Source organism: Megalopta genalis, chromosome 1, assembly GCF_051020955.1.
Source record: "Megalopta genalis isolate 19385.01 chromosome 1, iyMegGena1_principal, whole genome shotgun sequence".
Lineage (NCBI taxonomy): Eukaryota > Metazoa > Arthropoda > Insecta > Hymenoptera > Halictidae > Megalopta > Megalopta genalis.
Window position 1 is genome coordinate 15,323,878 of NC_135013.1, and position 15,462 is coordinate 15,339,339.

The 15,462-nt window shown below is 38.6% G+C and overlaps 2 protein-coding genes and 1 long non-coding RNA gene across 3 annotated transcripts; 1 reads left to right on the forward strand and 2 right to left on the reverse strand.

Annotated features, from left to right (window-relative positions):
* Positions 1–3: 3 nt before the first annotated feature.
* On the reverse strand, positions 4–6,789 carry LOC117223023 (uncharacterized). Its single transcript, XM_076522333.1, has 7 exons — positions 6,759–6,789; positions 4,646–5,272; positions 3,833–4,063; positions 3,687–3,753; positions 3,403–3,564; positions 3,212–3,317; positions 4–2,972 (listed from the first exon to the last, which is right to left on the reverse strand). The coding sequence occupies exons 1-7, from the start codon at positions 6,772–6,774 to the stop codon at positions 2,904–2,906; spliced, it is 1,278 nt and encodes a 425-aa protein (XP_076378448.1). The 5' UTR covers positions 6,775–6,789; the 3' UTR covers positions 4–2,903.
* Positions 6,790–7,162: 373 nt separating this feature from the next.
* Positions 7,163–8,981, forward strand: LOC143259536 (uncharacterized). Its single transcript, XR_013033532.1, has 2 exons — positions 7,163–8,473; positions 8,570–8,981. It is a non-coding gene; the product is annotated as an uncharacterized LOC143259536 (long non-coding RNA).
* A 1,157-nt stretch (positions 8,982–10,138) lies between these two features.
* Positions 10,139–15,250, reverse strand: LOC117222976 (solute carrier family 53 member 1). The gene is made up of 11 exons (XM_033475053.2): positions 15,112–15,250; positions 14,709–14,862; positions 14,383–14,642; positions 13,908–14,169; positions 13,651–13,826; positions 13,460–13,561; positions 13,154–13,391; positions 12,884–13,078; positions 12,641–12,810; positions 12,420–12,553; positions 10,139–11,286 (listed from the first exon to the last, which is right to left on the reverse strand). The coding sequence occupies exons 1-11, from the start codon at positions 15,178–15,180 to the stop codon at positions 11,043–11,045; spliced, it is 2,004 nt and encodes a 667-aa protein (XP_033330944.1). The 5' UTR covers positions 15,181–15,250; the 3' UTR covers positions 10,139–11,042.
* Positions 15,251–15,462: the final 212 nt, after the last annotated feature.

Consider the following 15,462-nt stretch of genomic DNA (forward strand, 5'->3'; position numbering starts at 1 on the left):
AAGTTCTTTACAAAATAAACAATTTATTTAATAAAATAATAATACATTATTTATCATTTATATATTACACCAGGTTCAGATTAATGGAAGAACGAAAATAACAATGGTAACGTGTACACATTTACGGAACATACCGCGGACACGAATCGCAACGGTCTGATTGCGCCTATGCTACAGCTCACAACACATACAATCATGCTACAAATCACTATACAGTAGTCTATTTGTACACAGATTGTCCTTTCATAGTGTCCTCTCTATAAAATCCAACGAATTCATTGTAATAGACGATGCAGTGCTGTAAAGGCATAGAAAGGCTAACGATAAATTTATGCTGCCAATCTGATTCGATCCTCTGTCTATCATCCCACCCAGAAAATGATCCATTGAAATTTTCAGCGCGATCTCAACAGAATGATTAGAAACAATATTAATAACAGCTCAACAAAACAGACGATAAAATGTTTTAGAAAAATTTGCTGCGCAAATCATTACTATTACGTTATTGAAATTATTAATATTTTCAGCACTGTACAGAATCATAAGGAGGATAGTATTTATACAATAGTCTCGAAAGAATTATTTAAGTTATTATTGAAAAGGAAAAAATTCAATGAAACGGTGGATGATTTTTCAAGAAAATATTTAACAGCTAATGTCCCGGGCCTTTTAACGAAAATGAAAATTTCAAATGGATTAGGATAATGTTAAAATGCTTCTAACAGACGTTGTTGGTATTCAGGTGGGTCATTGACTGTCAGTGGTCGCATGATTGACGTTCCAGGCAGACAAGCCTCTGGAAGTTGCATTTTGTTTCATTATAGTGTTCTCGCGGGTTACTGGAACGTATAAATAGTAACCCTGGTTAAGTTAGTCGGCGCTAATTACAGGTAAGTGCTTCAAGTTTGTCAAAATAAATAATCATTTCTCTATCTCGTCATCTCGGTTACGATAATAGGCTCTTCCATCATAGAACTGTCTTCATAATTAACAGTTTATAAGTATCATAGAAAAATAAAATACGTATTATCGCATCAAGCCAATCAATGATATATATCCATATGTATATTAGTCGATATTAAAGGTCCAGTTCCTTTTTTTTGGTTTTGCTCCCTCCTTTTCTGTACCTCGTTCTCTCTCTCTCTCTCTCTCTCTCTCTCTCTCTCTCTCCCTATTTCTCTTTCTTTCTTCCCCTCCCCCTCTCTCTGTTTCTCTCTAACAAACGTATATACAGAATTTCTCGTTTGCGAAATGTAAGTTCCGGCAACAATAGCAGAAGTAACAGCGCATGCAAACAGAAAGCGAGACGCGGATACAACAATGTCTAAATAAATTGTTACTTATGATATAACGCAATACATAGATCTGTATACGAAGACAGAATCTTTTCCTTTCCCTAACTAGACTCTCGATCGTCGAATCATCGTTTAACACGTTGACCACAGAAACTGGACAAAACTAGATTGACTCACAGCAATTAAGATATTTACGGGTATTAATTGTTCTTCTGATCCTCGCCTAATTTCTGCGGAAGCAATGTTAGTTAGCTGCGTCTGTCAGCACAGTAATTAATTTTCAAATATAAACAAACAATTCTGTCAACGTGTTAAATATTATGCATCTCCATTTTATGGAAATCATCGAATACAATAAACACAGTTACATAGATACCCTGTGATATAAATTCGCACGATCAGGATAACTCGTGTAAGGTATATGCAGCCAGGGTCACGCAGTTTAAATTACTTCAACAACTTGTACAGAATGAAAATCAAAGAAAACCTTGTTTTTTGATTTTCAATAAAAATCATTCGATGTGATCTTATCAATCGTAACATAATATCCTTGAAAATTTTAAATAATTAAACATTTCTAATTCACCAGATAGTTTGTGTAAACTCTTTGTTGTTAAAAGTTTGTTGTGCCAATTGCATGATCCCATAATTTCTACGCAGGCTGCGAATCCTTATTCAAATATATATATATATATATATATATATATATATATATATATATATATATATATATATATATATATATATATATAAATCTATGAAAACTGAAATCAAAGACAAATTTGTGCACTTTATTAAGAGCTTCAATAGGCCCCTACTAAAATAAAAAATTTACTAAAACTTGATCAGTAGTAATCACTAAAACGTAAATGCATAAAATCCGCAGTCATTTTACCGATACACATGTAAGTCGACTAAAAAGCCTGTTTAAAAATTCCGACGTCTTCCCACTAAATCTGCTCATTCGCGACTCACTAATAATTAATTAGCAATTAATTGATATCAACGGAACAAAAGGATCAAAGACTGGTTAATACCTCGCAGGATCGTCGACCGAATTTCCGGAAATCAAGCGGATCTGTTGGTGTAAAGTGGGATCGAATGTGATAGTAAAATATGGCCTCCAATCCGTACTCTAAGTTGCAAGTCAGTAACGGTGTGTAGAAAAATAATTGTTAATCATATGGCTAACCATACTTGCTATGAAAGTACAAACTATAGTACATCATGGAGTTTAAAAAATATTGTGTTCTCAAACAAACACAGATATATAGTCCGTGAACGGCGGCCGAAACCTTTGCCGTTCTGTTTTTTTTTTTCGTCTAGCCGCAGTAAATTCATCCCTTGCTGAAAACGCAAAAGTGACCTCATTATCACCAGAGACTCCAGGTGATCCCCCACCCCCTTACACCCGTCGGACCCCGTTTACTTAACTTTACATTTTGACTTCCTGTGTCACGGTAAGTATTAAAGTTGTATACATTCAATATATAGATAAATGTTTCCGATATGGTACATTAACAGTGAGCTAAGCACCGGGGGAAAAGGTTATTTAAAAGTAAGTGTTTAATTTTACTCAAACTAGATGTGGTCCTCTTCTTGTTTTCTTCATTTATGCGGTGTCACTGGTGTAGGGTCGTCATGGAATAATGGATTTCTCACCTCCATCTCGCCGGTCTGAAATAGTGAAACAATTATGAGTAGTTTATATATAGTAGACGCTTTAAATTATAAAACTTTGACGAATTGGACATGTAACCCTGAGTAATGGCCAAGCGAATGTATTTAAATCGGCAGCTCAGAATATTATGAAATTTTGGAAATGTATAGAGCATGTGTTTTACTTGCTACTCATTAGATCCAATTGAAAGGAGTCGCAAACACCCTGTATAGTTATTCAATGGAAATTCACTTACAGAAGCCAATCCTCGGCACTCGTAGACGGTGTAGTCTCCCTCTTCGTTCTCCTCTTCGCTCTCTGCTTCAGAGACGGACCCAGGATCTCTGGATGCAGAAACACGACTGCACAAGTAGTCACGTAATTCCTAGCCTATTCAAGGTGTCACCCTAATCTAACCAGAATCCGGATAGCGGCGCTTTTACTTACTTTTCTAAAGCGATGATTTGTTGTTTTTGGTGTTGAAAATGGTACATTTGCGCGGATTGCGCGAGCCTTTGGTCTCCAGAGGGTGAAACCTCTTTGTTCGGCCCTGTAACACCATACGCTGGGTATTCTATGTCTGCTGCTGCTTTTGCGCCCCGTTTCAATCTGTAAATGTCGATAAAATAATGATGGATCGCGGCCGAAAATCAAGTTAACATTCCCATGAAGTTCTTTCAAGAAATGAATCTTCTTCCATGTGGTATGAATAATATCGTAATTTCAATTACCTGCACCAGGTCAATGTAATCAACACGAGGGCAAACATGGCAGCCGCACTGCAGCCGGCAACGATAGCTGCAAAGGAATAAATTGTTATTAAACACTGTTATTAAAACTCCTCGACATTTCGCAGTTTTTAAGCAATGGTACTCACCGATAAAATATATATCATTGTTCAAAGTGGGGTTTAGAGGCACAACCAAAGGATTGTATGTGCGCCGCTGCAGATCCGACAAAATGATCACCGGAGATTCCTTCATCTGCAACTCGCCGTTCCTCACGTTCTCCTCGTGCAGTCTATGCGTTTTGTCGATCTTAACGTTGCTCTGTTCCGGCTGCGTCTCATTTTGCACAGTTTTTTCGACATTCGAGCGATCAGTGTCTCCTTTTAATAACCACGGTGATTTAAGTACAAACGGTTAATAACAGTCTCGCTGTCAGTTTCTTTACACGTTCTAACCCTCGGATGACGGAACTCGCGACTACATATTTTCTAATTGCATTTCTAAATCGCGGTCAATCCTATGAACTTTGAAAATCTTTTTAGTTAGCACTTTATGCAACAGTAACAAGTAATTTTCCTAATTACCTTTTCCTTATTGACAAGATATTATTATTATAGATATTTCATAAGTTCATTGTTCGTCACACGCTTGCAGTCCACGTAGGTGACCTTTTTACATTCTTAGTCCTGCATCCGAGACGACTGACAATTTAGGTGGTCCTGCAGTTATACGTCGCGCTATAATCGTTAACTAACTGATAAATCGAATACGTGACTGCCACGAAAAAAACAATCAAGAGGAGCAAAGGTCCGCCTTCCGATGGTTAACAGTTGACATTTAAAAAACCTCGAATTTACCACTCGAACCAACGTAATTTGATTCTCTTTTACAACGTTACCAATTAACAACACAGTGCCAATTAACAACACCGTTGGGTTCGCAACGACAAAAATGAAACTTACCAGAGTCGAACGGAGCGTCCTGATAGTATCTGGGATCGTTCGGCTTCAACGCGAAAGGGTGTTTCTCCATCAGGTTTGCGTCGTCGAACTGGAAAGTGAATTCCGGCTGGACCGGCTGCGGCTTCTGCAGCTTCCGGCCACCTTGCTTGATCAAGCCGCTTCTGTAGATGCCCTGGTACTCGGACAACGGCTCCTCCTTCATCCCTTTGTCGAAACGGTTAGGAGCATCGTAGGGCGGGCGCTTGAAGGACTCCGCCTGGTCGTACTCGTAGTCCTCGTCTGGCAAGCTCGGTTCCTCGTCGCTGTTCTCGCGCGGCGGATAAGGCAAGTTGTAGTTGAGATACTCGAGGAGGCTGTCGTAGAGATTGTTCCTGTCGGATGGCGGGAAGTACTTGGGCAGGTAGACCGAAGGGTAGTACTCCATTCCTCGTGGCGTCTCGTCGATCCGCTCGTTGTTCGTTAAAGCTTCCACAAGGCTGCTCTTCTTCTGACGGTCCACCTCCATCTGTCGCTTCCAGTGGTCCTGGTTGGCCAGCAGCATCGACAACCGAAACTGCCGACCTTGAGACTCGATGTATTTGACTAATTGCCTCAACAAGGCGTTCTCCGAGGTTTCCGGGACTTCATCTGCAAAGAACAACGACACGTTAACAATCACACGATTAAAACTAAATTTACACACTTTTCATTTCGGACGGTTTCAACTATTTTCAGCTTTCACGTTTATTTGTGAATGAATTACTCGCGATGGTCATCCAAAAGGTGTAAATTCAACCGGTGCGAAATGATTCCCGAAACCGCGTCGAATTATTTATATGTTCTCTATTTTTAACTAGTTCTACTAATGAAATCACTATTCGCGGTGAATTAATACCATTAACGATACAACACGTATTTCTATTTCTTCCTTGCTGAATGCCATGTGGAACACGGAGTGTCGATATTCTTAAGAGATTGTTGTTGAAAGATCTAATTTGGGGAAGTGGCCTGTGTAGCTGCTCAGGAAGAACTAGTCCATTCGGATGAAAGAAGGGAATGAGGAAAAGAAAATGGAGCACATTTGCAAATGTTTGAACGTACACACGCGTACATATAGAACACCGTGCATGTCTTATCGTTCCACTTCCTGACACTATCGTAACAGCCCGTATGTGGATTTCCTGTGTACGTCTGTAATTTATCGCGCGCTTTGTGCATCGCAACGATCCGATAAACGCAGGATCATCCAGACCTGAACTCGATCAACCCTCCCCTTCTTTTTCTACATCAAACCATTAGCATCCAATAACTGTTGATAAAATGGAAACAAAATGTTCAACGTTCTACTACGCAAGTGGATAATGTTGAATAGAAAAAATTGTCGTATTGCACATATTTTTCGGCCACAATATCCTTGATCGTTAATGGCCATAAGCCAAGCATTCAGGGACGAAAGAGATAATATTTCTAGGGAGCTTCTAACGAAAAAGTTTAATGTCAAAACGTATCAACGCTTCCGTACGCAGGTTTTTGTAATCAAAATGAAGAAGTGTATTTCGTCTGAACCAATGACCCCCAGCCAGTGCTAACGCCCGTGGACATATTCGCGCAACCGTATGCGGACAGGAAACGAGGCGAGCCAACTGGAAATGCCAGAACATGTCGCGTCTTTCTTAAAGACGAAAGAGCCTTCATTTCCCGGACTAACAGGAAGGTATATTTCTCGGAGAACAAAGCCTGACAAACTGTAAAAGCGAAGATAAGAGCTATCAGTCGTTCTCTGTCCAGAACTCGCCATTTCCATAAAATCCGCATGCAAAGTTACCCGATCCGGAAGTCGCCAAAGTGCTTCTCCGTTAAAGATAAATAAACAAGTCGATTTATACGATTGTTTAAAACTTTCTATGCAGTCTGACCAAATGACCGATTGATACGATGTCGATTCTCTTATCGAACTGGCAAGTACTAAGCTTGATAGAATCACTGTGTGTTACCGGAGGATATAATGAAGTTGTTGCACTAATGATAGCCCCGTGATGAGAATTTCAAACGTAAAAATTCTATCAACGATTATTTAGCCGCTGACAGGATTGTTCAGTCATTTATTAACTAAGAAAGAGAATTAAATAATAACCAAGCATAGAAATCATCCCCGATAGTCCACGCAGGGTTGAACGTACGAGCAAAGCCTCTACAAAGTTACGATAGAAAAAAAACCCTGACAATCCTTTGAAGAAACAATGAACTGCCGTCATTCGAACTGCCAGCCAGTCCCACTGTTAAACGCCGTGGATCAATGACGGTGCGAACGGAGTCACTGTCACTTCGACGACTTTCGAAACCCACAAAACCATGCTTCGCTAGACGATTGCAGATACGAGTCGATTTCCAAGCGATTATCGTAAAGACCGTCATCGTTGCACAAGAAAGACCCAACATTGCCATTCGAACGGTTCGAAGCCATCGGCGGACTCCCGCGGAACGACACGGTGCGGCCGTCGGTGACGGCAAATAATGGGAGTTTTCGTGGCACAGAGCGTAAAACCACGGGAGGATAGGATGGCCGAAAGGTCGCGGTGTCATTGTGTTCCGATGACAGTGCATCGTTGAGTCATTACCCCCGAAAACGCGGTATTTTTTTTCGGCGAACCTTCGCGATAGTAAGCGCTCACCTCGATAAAACTTGAGCTCCCCGGTGGAGAGGGTGACGAGTACGCAACAGGGTAACAGCAGCCATGTGCAGGTGCAGAGGGACGGTGTCATCGTCACCGTGACGACTGCCAGGTGTCGGCCAGGTGTGGTATCCACAGGTTTTTATCGTCGTCCCGTCCGTCGTGGCTCCATATGTAAGCGCGTCATTTCATTGAGGGCAGGAGACAGAGAGAGCTTGCGCGGTCAAGTTCCGCTGCCAATCAATACCGCCATTACCCTTTCCACCAATGCCGAAGAAACCGACGCTCGCGGCGCGTCGCGACGCCTCTTGGCCCTGCTGCCCTCCCTTTCGAGAGACTATCTCGCGTTTATTCACACCCAAAACCGAAGTCCCAGCAATTCATCGGCACGGCTGAACAACCCCTCTGATCCAGCGAGCTCGAGTGCTACCAGAGCGACCTAGGTCCGCCTCTCCGCTAAGACCCATTAAGAACGTCGTTAATTGTCCCGACGCTTCTCGATGCACATTAACTCGTATTTATCGTATGCGATCGGCACGGAATTTACGAGGGTTCTTTGTGGTAGCTCGAGGACGTTCCGGTTGATGGCGCTATTTCCTCGTTAGGATGTCAGGGGAACCAGTTAATGCCCGTCGAACCCGGCCGCTAATTGCTCGGACGAATCTCGACGGCTTGCTGCCACGATCGATTAAAGTTCACCAGTCCCTGGAAGCAATTTGTTGAATAAGTTCCAATGACTTCGGCCGTGCCATTAATCGTATTGATCGACATCGTATAAGCTAATTATCTCTACTCGAGAACGCTGAGATTCGTCATCATGTACCGAATATTTGAGCAATGTTTAACCAAATTCTCTCGGCCCGTTTCTTTAATCTCAGACTATCATTTTCCGATGCCATAGCGCTCCTTGAAAATATGGTCTTTTCGATTGTTTCGAAACTAAACTTTAAAGAAACGTTTAGTTGTACTGCATCATCTGACGCAACTGTGCTACGGCAACTGCACCACGAATTTTATGGATTTATGAGGCAAAATGCAATTTACACCCTGCAAAATGCGAGAAGGCCGCAAACGACTTTGTGGAACAATTAATATAAAGCTAAAGAAATTTTCCTAGAAATTAAGCCATAAATACTGAAATCTGCATTGGCATCTGCAACCCAGCGACAATGAAATGGTAAATGTGAAAGCGGTAAAAATACGGAACCATTGGTATTTTCAGCATAGTGCAATTTCTATTGTCAATGCTGTACATGGTATATTTACGTTCTAGGTTTAGAATTTACGAGGGTTTTTCGTGGCAGCTTGAGCACTCTCGATCGATCGAGAGTGATCCTATAGGAGGTCCTGTTAAGTGCTCGCTCGATCGACCCACTAATGGAGATTTTCCTCGAGAAATCCTCTTTCCTTCGATTCTCAAAAGCTGCTGTATTTATTTCGGGTCTAGAAATTGGAGACTGAAAGTAGAAGTTTGCGATAACATAATCAGAATATAAATGATAATCTCCAGACCTTTGTCTTGAACTTTCGCGTACAATTAGAAAATCGATTTAACTATACAATATTTCAAATATAGCCACGGAGTATCATCGGAGCGAATAATAACTAATTTCCGATGCAGGGTGAAATATCATCCAATTGCAATAATTCGGTCTAATAACAACTAAAATAAATTTGAAACATAATACGTAGTACAAATTATTTTTGGCCGAGCCTAATGTCTAAAAATATAGTTACTTGTCAATTGTCTTGTACAATCGCCTGAGTCGTCTCCAATCTTCCAAAATAATCACGGTTCCTCCTGTGGTCGCCAACTTCCGGCAAGCAAAGCGATTTAAATGCTCGCTTTAATTCAAAGGTCGGTAAAACTGTTGAAATGCATCGCGTTGCATGACTGAAAATTTTAATTAATTCGGCAGTTTAATGCCACGCGGTATGATTCGATTGAAGCGTTCGTTTATGGCACACCGTTTCTACTTGCACCTCTTATTTCGAAATGCTCGCGTGGGCTGTACATATCGTTGGACCGTTTTGTTCGCCGTACAGAGAACTGAAAATTGTGCAACAAATATATGTATATAAGACCCTTTCGAACCGCAGCCGTGCATCAGCCGTGTCTATTTTCCAACTGAAACGATTCGCCACGTGCAAACGTCACCTTAATAAGCTTATCCGCTTACGTTCGGACACTCGCGAAAAACGCGTGGCAAACTGTTCAACGTTCGACCTGTGGCATTTGTTGAAAGGTTGACAATGCTCAGGGTTCAATCGATTCTCGCAATTTCAGATTTATTATGCGTCATATTTCGCATTCAAGCCAGGGAATTAATGTGGATATTCGGAAGCTTTCAACGGTCTTAAATAATCGCGCGAGATTATTTCCAAACGGAAAGATCAGGAAATTATAAAATTTTAATAATTCGTAAACCGTGTATAGATACAAATTATGCAACCTTTTATTTACGACTGAATTTCCCTTTAAAGGACTAATAATAACCTCTGAAATTTTGGCTGTATTCGTGGGAAATACTGCTATCCACAAATAATTAAATACTATACGAATGATCATATTTTGTCGAAAATCTTGGCGCACATTGTTGTACTTACGCATGCAAAAGTCGAGCGAATCGTCTAACAGCGTCATCAATCACGACTGTTCGAAGAGTATTAACCACGTCCAGCTGGGATTACACTCAGCGATTTAATCGCTCTAATGATACAGACTTTGTCCGCTAGAAACAATATGTTTTTTCGTGTCTTTCCTTAAAGGAAAAGGATGTCGTTTTCAAAAGCTTCGGTATGGTTGCGAGTAGGATAGCCGAAGGAAGACGAGGAGGATAAATTATTTAAATATTCATACAATTTATTTCATTTCAATCGAATACAATATTCTTACCGTTCGCATTCTCATTCGTTACATATATGTATTTCCTTCTTAGCTGGTGTATATAAAATTAACGCTTAGTTAGATTCAAACTAATATTCCTTTAATAAAGTCTACCAAAGATATTTTCTTCCAGAAACGATAAACAACTAACATACAGATTTATCTCAGGTTATTGTTTATAAATAAAATTACGACTTGCTTAAATCTATTTTAAATTAATTATTTCAATATTTTCTAGACTAATGCTTAAAAAAAAAGCCTGATTACAATTATAATCATTCTTTCGAATAGAATCATAAATTCTTCAACGATTTCGACGATCGACTGATTTTCTCGGTGGAAAAAGTAATAAAAATTCATTAAAAAAGATTAAAATACTTTATTTGCAATATAATTCGTGGTCAATATCACGTACAATTTGAAGAGATTTCAATTTACTATTGTAAAACATTCTTAAGAAATTTCAAATAGATTAAATCGATCGTCTGTCTCGAAGCACCTCGATTATCGATTCTCGATACTCTGTTCCCGCGGCTTTCGGATGGACGAGTGCGCCTCGCTATCAACACTTTCCAACAATCTTGGGCAACATTCGCGCAACATTATAGATTTTTCACATTTAACACATAATATATTTGTACCTTAAATCTTGTCGAACAACGCTTGAATAATTTACACAAACCATCCTCCTGCATTTCCAATAAAAAATATCACAGAGTACTCGTATATAGAGCACCCTGTATAACCAGCGTTTAAATTCAAAAAATAAATTTCTTGTGTAGATTGCAAGAAGACACAACGATGATTCGTTTAAAACTTTATACACGAAGGAAAGACATAGAAAACGATTATATGCTATTTATGTGTCTATATCGCCGAGCAAAGATTCACCTTTCGAGGGAGCCCGTAATGGTTTTGCTTTCTCTGCCAATTTTTGTTTTCTCTTCCGGTTCACTACACCATCCGTTGCATCCATCATTCTCAATATTTGCGTTTGATCGGAACAATCGACAGGTGCGACAGATATATCCCTGACCGCTCTAAATTTGCCACAATTGTTCAGATGCTCGTTTTCCAACCGGAAAAAGTTCCATATGAACCTCCTGCAGGAGGAATATCATCTATTACTTTACGCGATCGATGTGCAATTATTATCTCATACGTATTATCCTCAAACGATAAAGGATTTTTAAAAATGGCGCGAAATCAATCATTATGATATCCCCGAAATATTACAACAGATAATGACGAATACTTGATTCTGGTTGCTATATAGTTAAGAACTAATCATGCTAAACAGCATACATGCAGAATATTTGTATGATATGTAGAAAATAAAAAACTAATGTTTTCGAATAACTAAAGGTGTAATATTTCGTACAATATGCAAAAGGCAAAGTTTTTTTTTTTATATTGTAAATTTGTTTGACCAATTGTACGTAAGGTTAAGAACATAAGAATAAAATATCTGAATTACAAAATGCCAATTTCAACGATCATGGAATTTCTTGAGGTCATCAACTTCGTCATTCGTACGATCCATTAGGTGCATCGCTACGCTCGGTTCATTTTCTTCGTGTCTAGACGGCCCTATGAAGATATCCCGAACCGCCCGAAATTTGCCTACGTTGTACAGGTGTTCATTTTCCAGACGAAAGTAATTCCAAATGTACCTTCTATCAACTGATTAGTAAGGCGATTTAATATACTCTAAATGTTGTTTGTTACGATTAGAAAAAATGATATTGAATAATAAAATAATAAGAAGAAATAAAAAATGGAGTTATATATGTCCATCCATCAAGATTAACAAGGGACCATTCGAATATACATATAATATTTAATGAAACTTCCTTGTGGGTCTGAACGGACCTGATATCCGCCGTGCGAGAACCAATTTTAAAAAAATACACCCTGTATACACTTAGTGAATAATAAACAAAATAATAGATTAAACGAAATAGTGAAAATTACGTTAGACTTACAAAATATTATATAGGAATAAATAAAGTGGGAATAAAAATAAAATAAACGATACAATTCTTTATTAAAATTTATTAGTTTCATTCGGAGACATACGTTTGAGTAAGCCAGGTGTGTGACTGAAATGGCAACTAATGTTTAATCACATGCAAGCAAAAATATATACAAAGCTGAAAATGGCACTGTGTCATGCATAGTAAAGGCTACGAAAAATATATTTATTGCTAACTATGTAAACTTAATACTAACATACCTGAACACTTCCAATGGGGCAACAATGGAGACCATTAAATCCGCGTGCACGTACCCCATTTCAGTTAGGGATAAGGAAAATGCCCAACCAAAACGAAGAATAAAGTCCTCGATTATAGCAAAGTAGTAATAATACTGCAACACAATTGCATTAGCAATTAATTAATCGCTTCCGACGAAGGCGCTACCATTTACCGCTATGGTGTTATGCACCAAACTTACTGGAGAAGAGTAGACGATTTCTTCTCTAAGAAATTTATTTTCTCCTGCGTTGCTATCAAACAAACCCCAGTCCAATTTCACATCCCACGTATAAGCAAAACAAGAACTCATTATGCTTGCAGTTATCCACAAGTAAAAATAAGGATTTTCGGTCGACATTACATAATGTTCTGCAAAAAGAAATAACTATTAAGAACTTTCGAGAACTTGTATTATATCGACGATTAAAGAAAGAAAACTTACTAGCGTTAGTCAAATGTAGATACGAAAAAACTACAACAAAGAAACTGGTGGCGTACTTTGCTGCGTTCACAAGGTGGGGAAAGGCTTCTTTTGTGTCTCTGTATCGGCGCAAGCATTGTGCAAACCGAAACCAAGCTGGTAAGCAGGCTACGAATGGTCTCATGGATAATTCACGCATTATGCAAGTCTCTGCATCTAAAACAAAAACATTTCTTATCACCAGCTTCTAAGAAATTTAATTTTCGGAATATAGTGTATTGAATTATATACCTGTGACACTGGTCCAAGATGAATTTTGCACATAGAAGCAAACAAAATATTGAAAGTCCAAGAAAACGGTATGGAGAGAGTTCAATTGATCAGCAAGCCAAAAATCGGCAAAACCGACGTAGAAAAACGGGGCACAGAATATTCTCCCCAAAACTCGAAGCGCCCAAAATCTCGCCTCGTGTCGCAATGTTTTTGTTGGATTAAACAGAAATACTGCTAGCAACGTATACAATAACATCTATAAGGAATAATTCCATTTATTTCTATTTTTCATTTGAAGAAACATGGAAAAGTACAAATTCTTACAGGTTGAACGAAGGGCGGTATCCCCAAAGTTTCACTGTACAAGAAACCCAGTATCGACAGGGACCAAACGAGCCCGAAGACACTGGCCATTTCAATGATGTGCTAAAAATATGCTGTTAATTAACACATACTTAAAAATTTGTTAATTATATTACGGATATACCGTTCTAATATTGATGATTGCAAGCAACCTGTTCAGATAAATGATTCCTGGGATCAAGTTCGAATATTAAAACATGATTGACACCAGAAGACCTCCACCCATAGACGTTTATTCCCATGAGGAAAAAAAACTGGATCATCAGAAGCGGTCCACGATAAAGTCTACATAAAACTCGCCAATTATTATTATCTTTATACCGTATACCTACAAAACATAACAGATTGCTACTAGAGATCTCTGATGAGATACCTGAACAAACGTGCAATATAGCAAATATTTGTTTACCTGAAAGTATTACTGCTATGAGAAGTACAATGAAAGCCCCAGAAAAGATTCCAACTTTAAATGTGATCCACGGAGACAGTTGTTCTCCCAAAGGTGGAACTCTTAAACGTTTCATGGCACGTTGTCTGTCTCCCTGTTCCAAATCTCTGGTGACCAATGCTTCTGTTTCTGCAATAAGCCTGTCTATATCTTTGTGCGTGTGAAACAATGCTGTATCCACATGCTCTGCCCTCCATTTTGCCCCAAGATCTATATTTAAAAGCTGAAAAAATATAGCATAAATATGCAGCATGAATTATGCAACATATACATCCCTGTTAACTTTGGTGTACATGGATCACAGTGCAATATTTATTTACAATCATAGATAACATCTTCACCACGTGTTGCCTCTTTTTAAATCCATTATCAATGAAAACAGGGCTGCACAAATTATGGAATATACTCTACACATATGCATCCACTTTGTACATACTTTATCATGTTTCTTTAGTATCTTTCTGAACCCAGTAAAATTGAGATTCTGATAATTCTGGAGCAAAATGAGGAACAGATAAAATTCTGAAAAGGCTAGTTTCAATTCCTGGTGCTTCCGTGCTGAGACTGGTTTTTTGTGCAGGATGTTGTTACGGTATCTAGACTTGCGGCTCCCTTGTTTATCTTCTGAGACTGATAGAATTTCACTGAGCTCATTGTTCAGGCTTGCAAATCTGCGTGTGGCTTCTGCCAGCTTTTCTAAAGGAATAAATACCAATGAATTTTTAAATACGATAGGAAGTTAATATATAAGATTTAACTTACCTGAATAAAATGTATTTATTTTTGCTAACTCTTTATCGCAATAATGAAAAAATTTCTCATCAAATTTGTTGAAATAACGCTCTAATACATGAGATTCTGTCGTGTCTGCTGATGGTGCTTGTTCTACTGCTGCATATAACAGTGCTTTCATTTCCTATATAAAAAAAGCATGACTTAAAAAAAATGTGTAAAAAAATTGTTTCGTTTGTATATATTCACATGAATTCATTCACATGAGTTCAAATTTTATTTTGCACAAAAGTGTAAAAAGTAGTTACAGAAATGAAAAATATTGGGAAATTAATATTTAGGGAATTGTCATCGAGAAAATTAATGTGACTTAGCAAAATAATAGAAGAATTTAATGTCACAATAATAATTTGTGTTGAAATTTCGGTTTTACCTCGTAGTTTATGTACTGTTTTCTCCATTCTGGTGTGATATGAGCACTCAGGTGCTCTGCGAATTTCATTTTCCTTCGAAGATTGAATGATTCGATGACAATAGTGCTTGTATTTCAGTAAATACGATAAAACACAGTTATCGAGACGAATGGTCCGTCAAGAGGAATCATAACGAGTTATTTTGGGAAAAACAAATTGAACTTATGAAAGATTCCTGCATGAAATTCGTTTAGGTTATGAATACCGCATAGTGCTCTCACAATACCAAGCATACCTATTTGAAAATTTTTACACGGTGACGTTTCGACACGTTTCACTGTATGTTATTTTTTAAACATTTAATTGACATT

Excerpts from the sequence above, each read along its gene's own strand:
- LOC117222976 (XM_033475053.2), bottom strand. The coding sequence starts at position 15,180 with ATGAAATTCGCAGAGCACCTGAGTGCTCATATCACACCAGAATGGAGA. Across the intron at positions 14,170-14,382 it reads TACTAAAGAAACATGATAAA|CTTTTAAATATAGATCTTGG; the intron begins GTATGTACAAAG and ends ATATTTTTTCAG. Across the intron at positions 13,827-13,907 it reads CATAGCAGTAATACTTTCAG|GTATACGGTATAAAGATAAT; the intron begins GTAAACAAATAT and ends TATGTTTTGTAG.
- LOC117223023 (XM_076522333.1), bottom strand. Across the intron at positions 3,754-3,832 it reads CAATGATATATATTTTATCG|CTATCGTTGCCGGCTGCAGT; the intron begins GTGAGTACCATT and ends ATTCCTTTGCAG. Across the intron at positions 2,973-3,211 it reads AGTGCCGAGGATTGGCTTCT|ACCGGCGAGATGGAGGTGAG; the intron begins GTAAGTGAATTT and ends TCACTATTTCAG.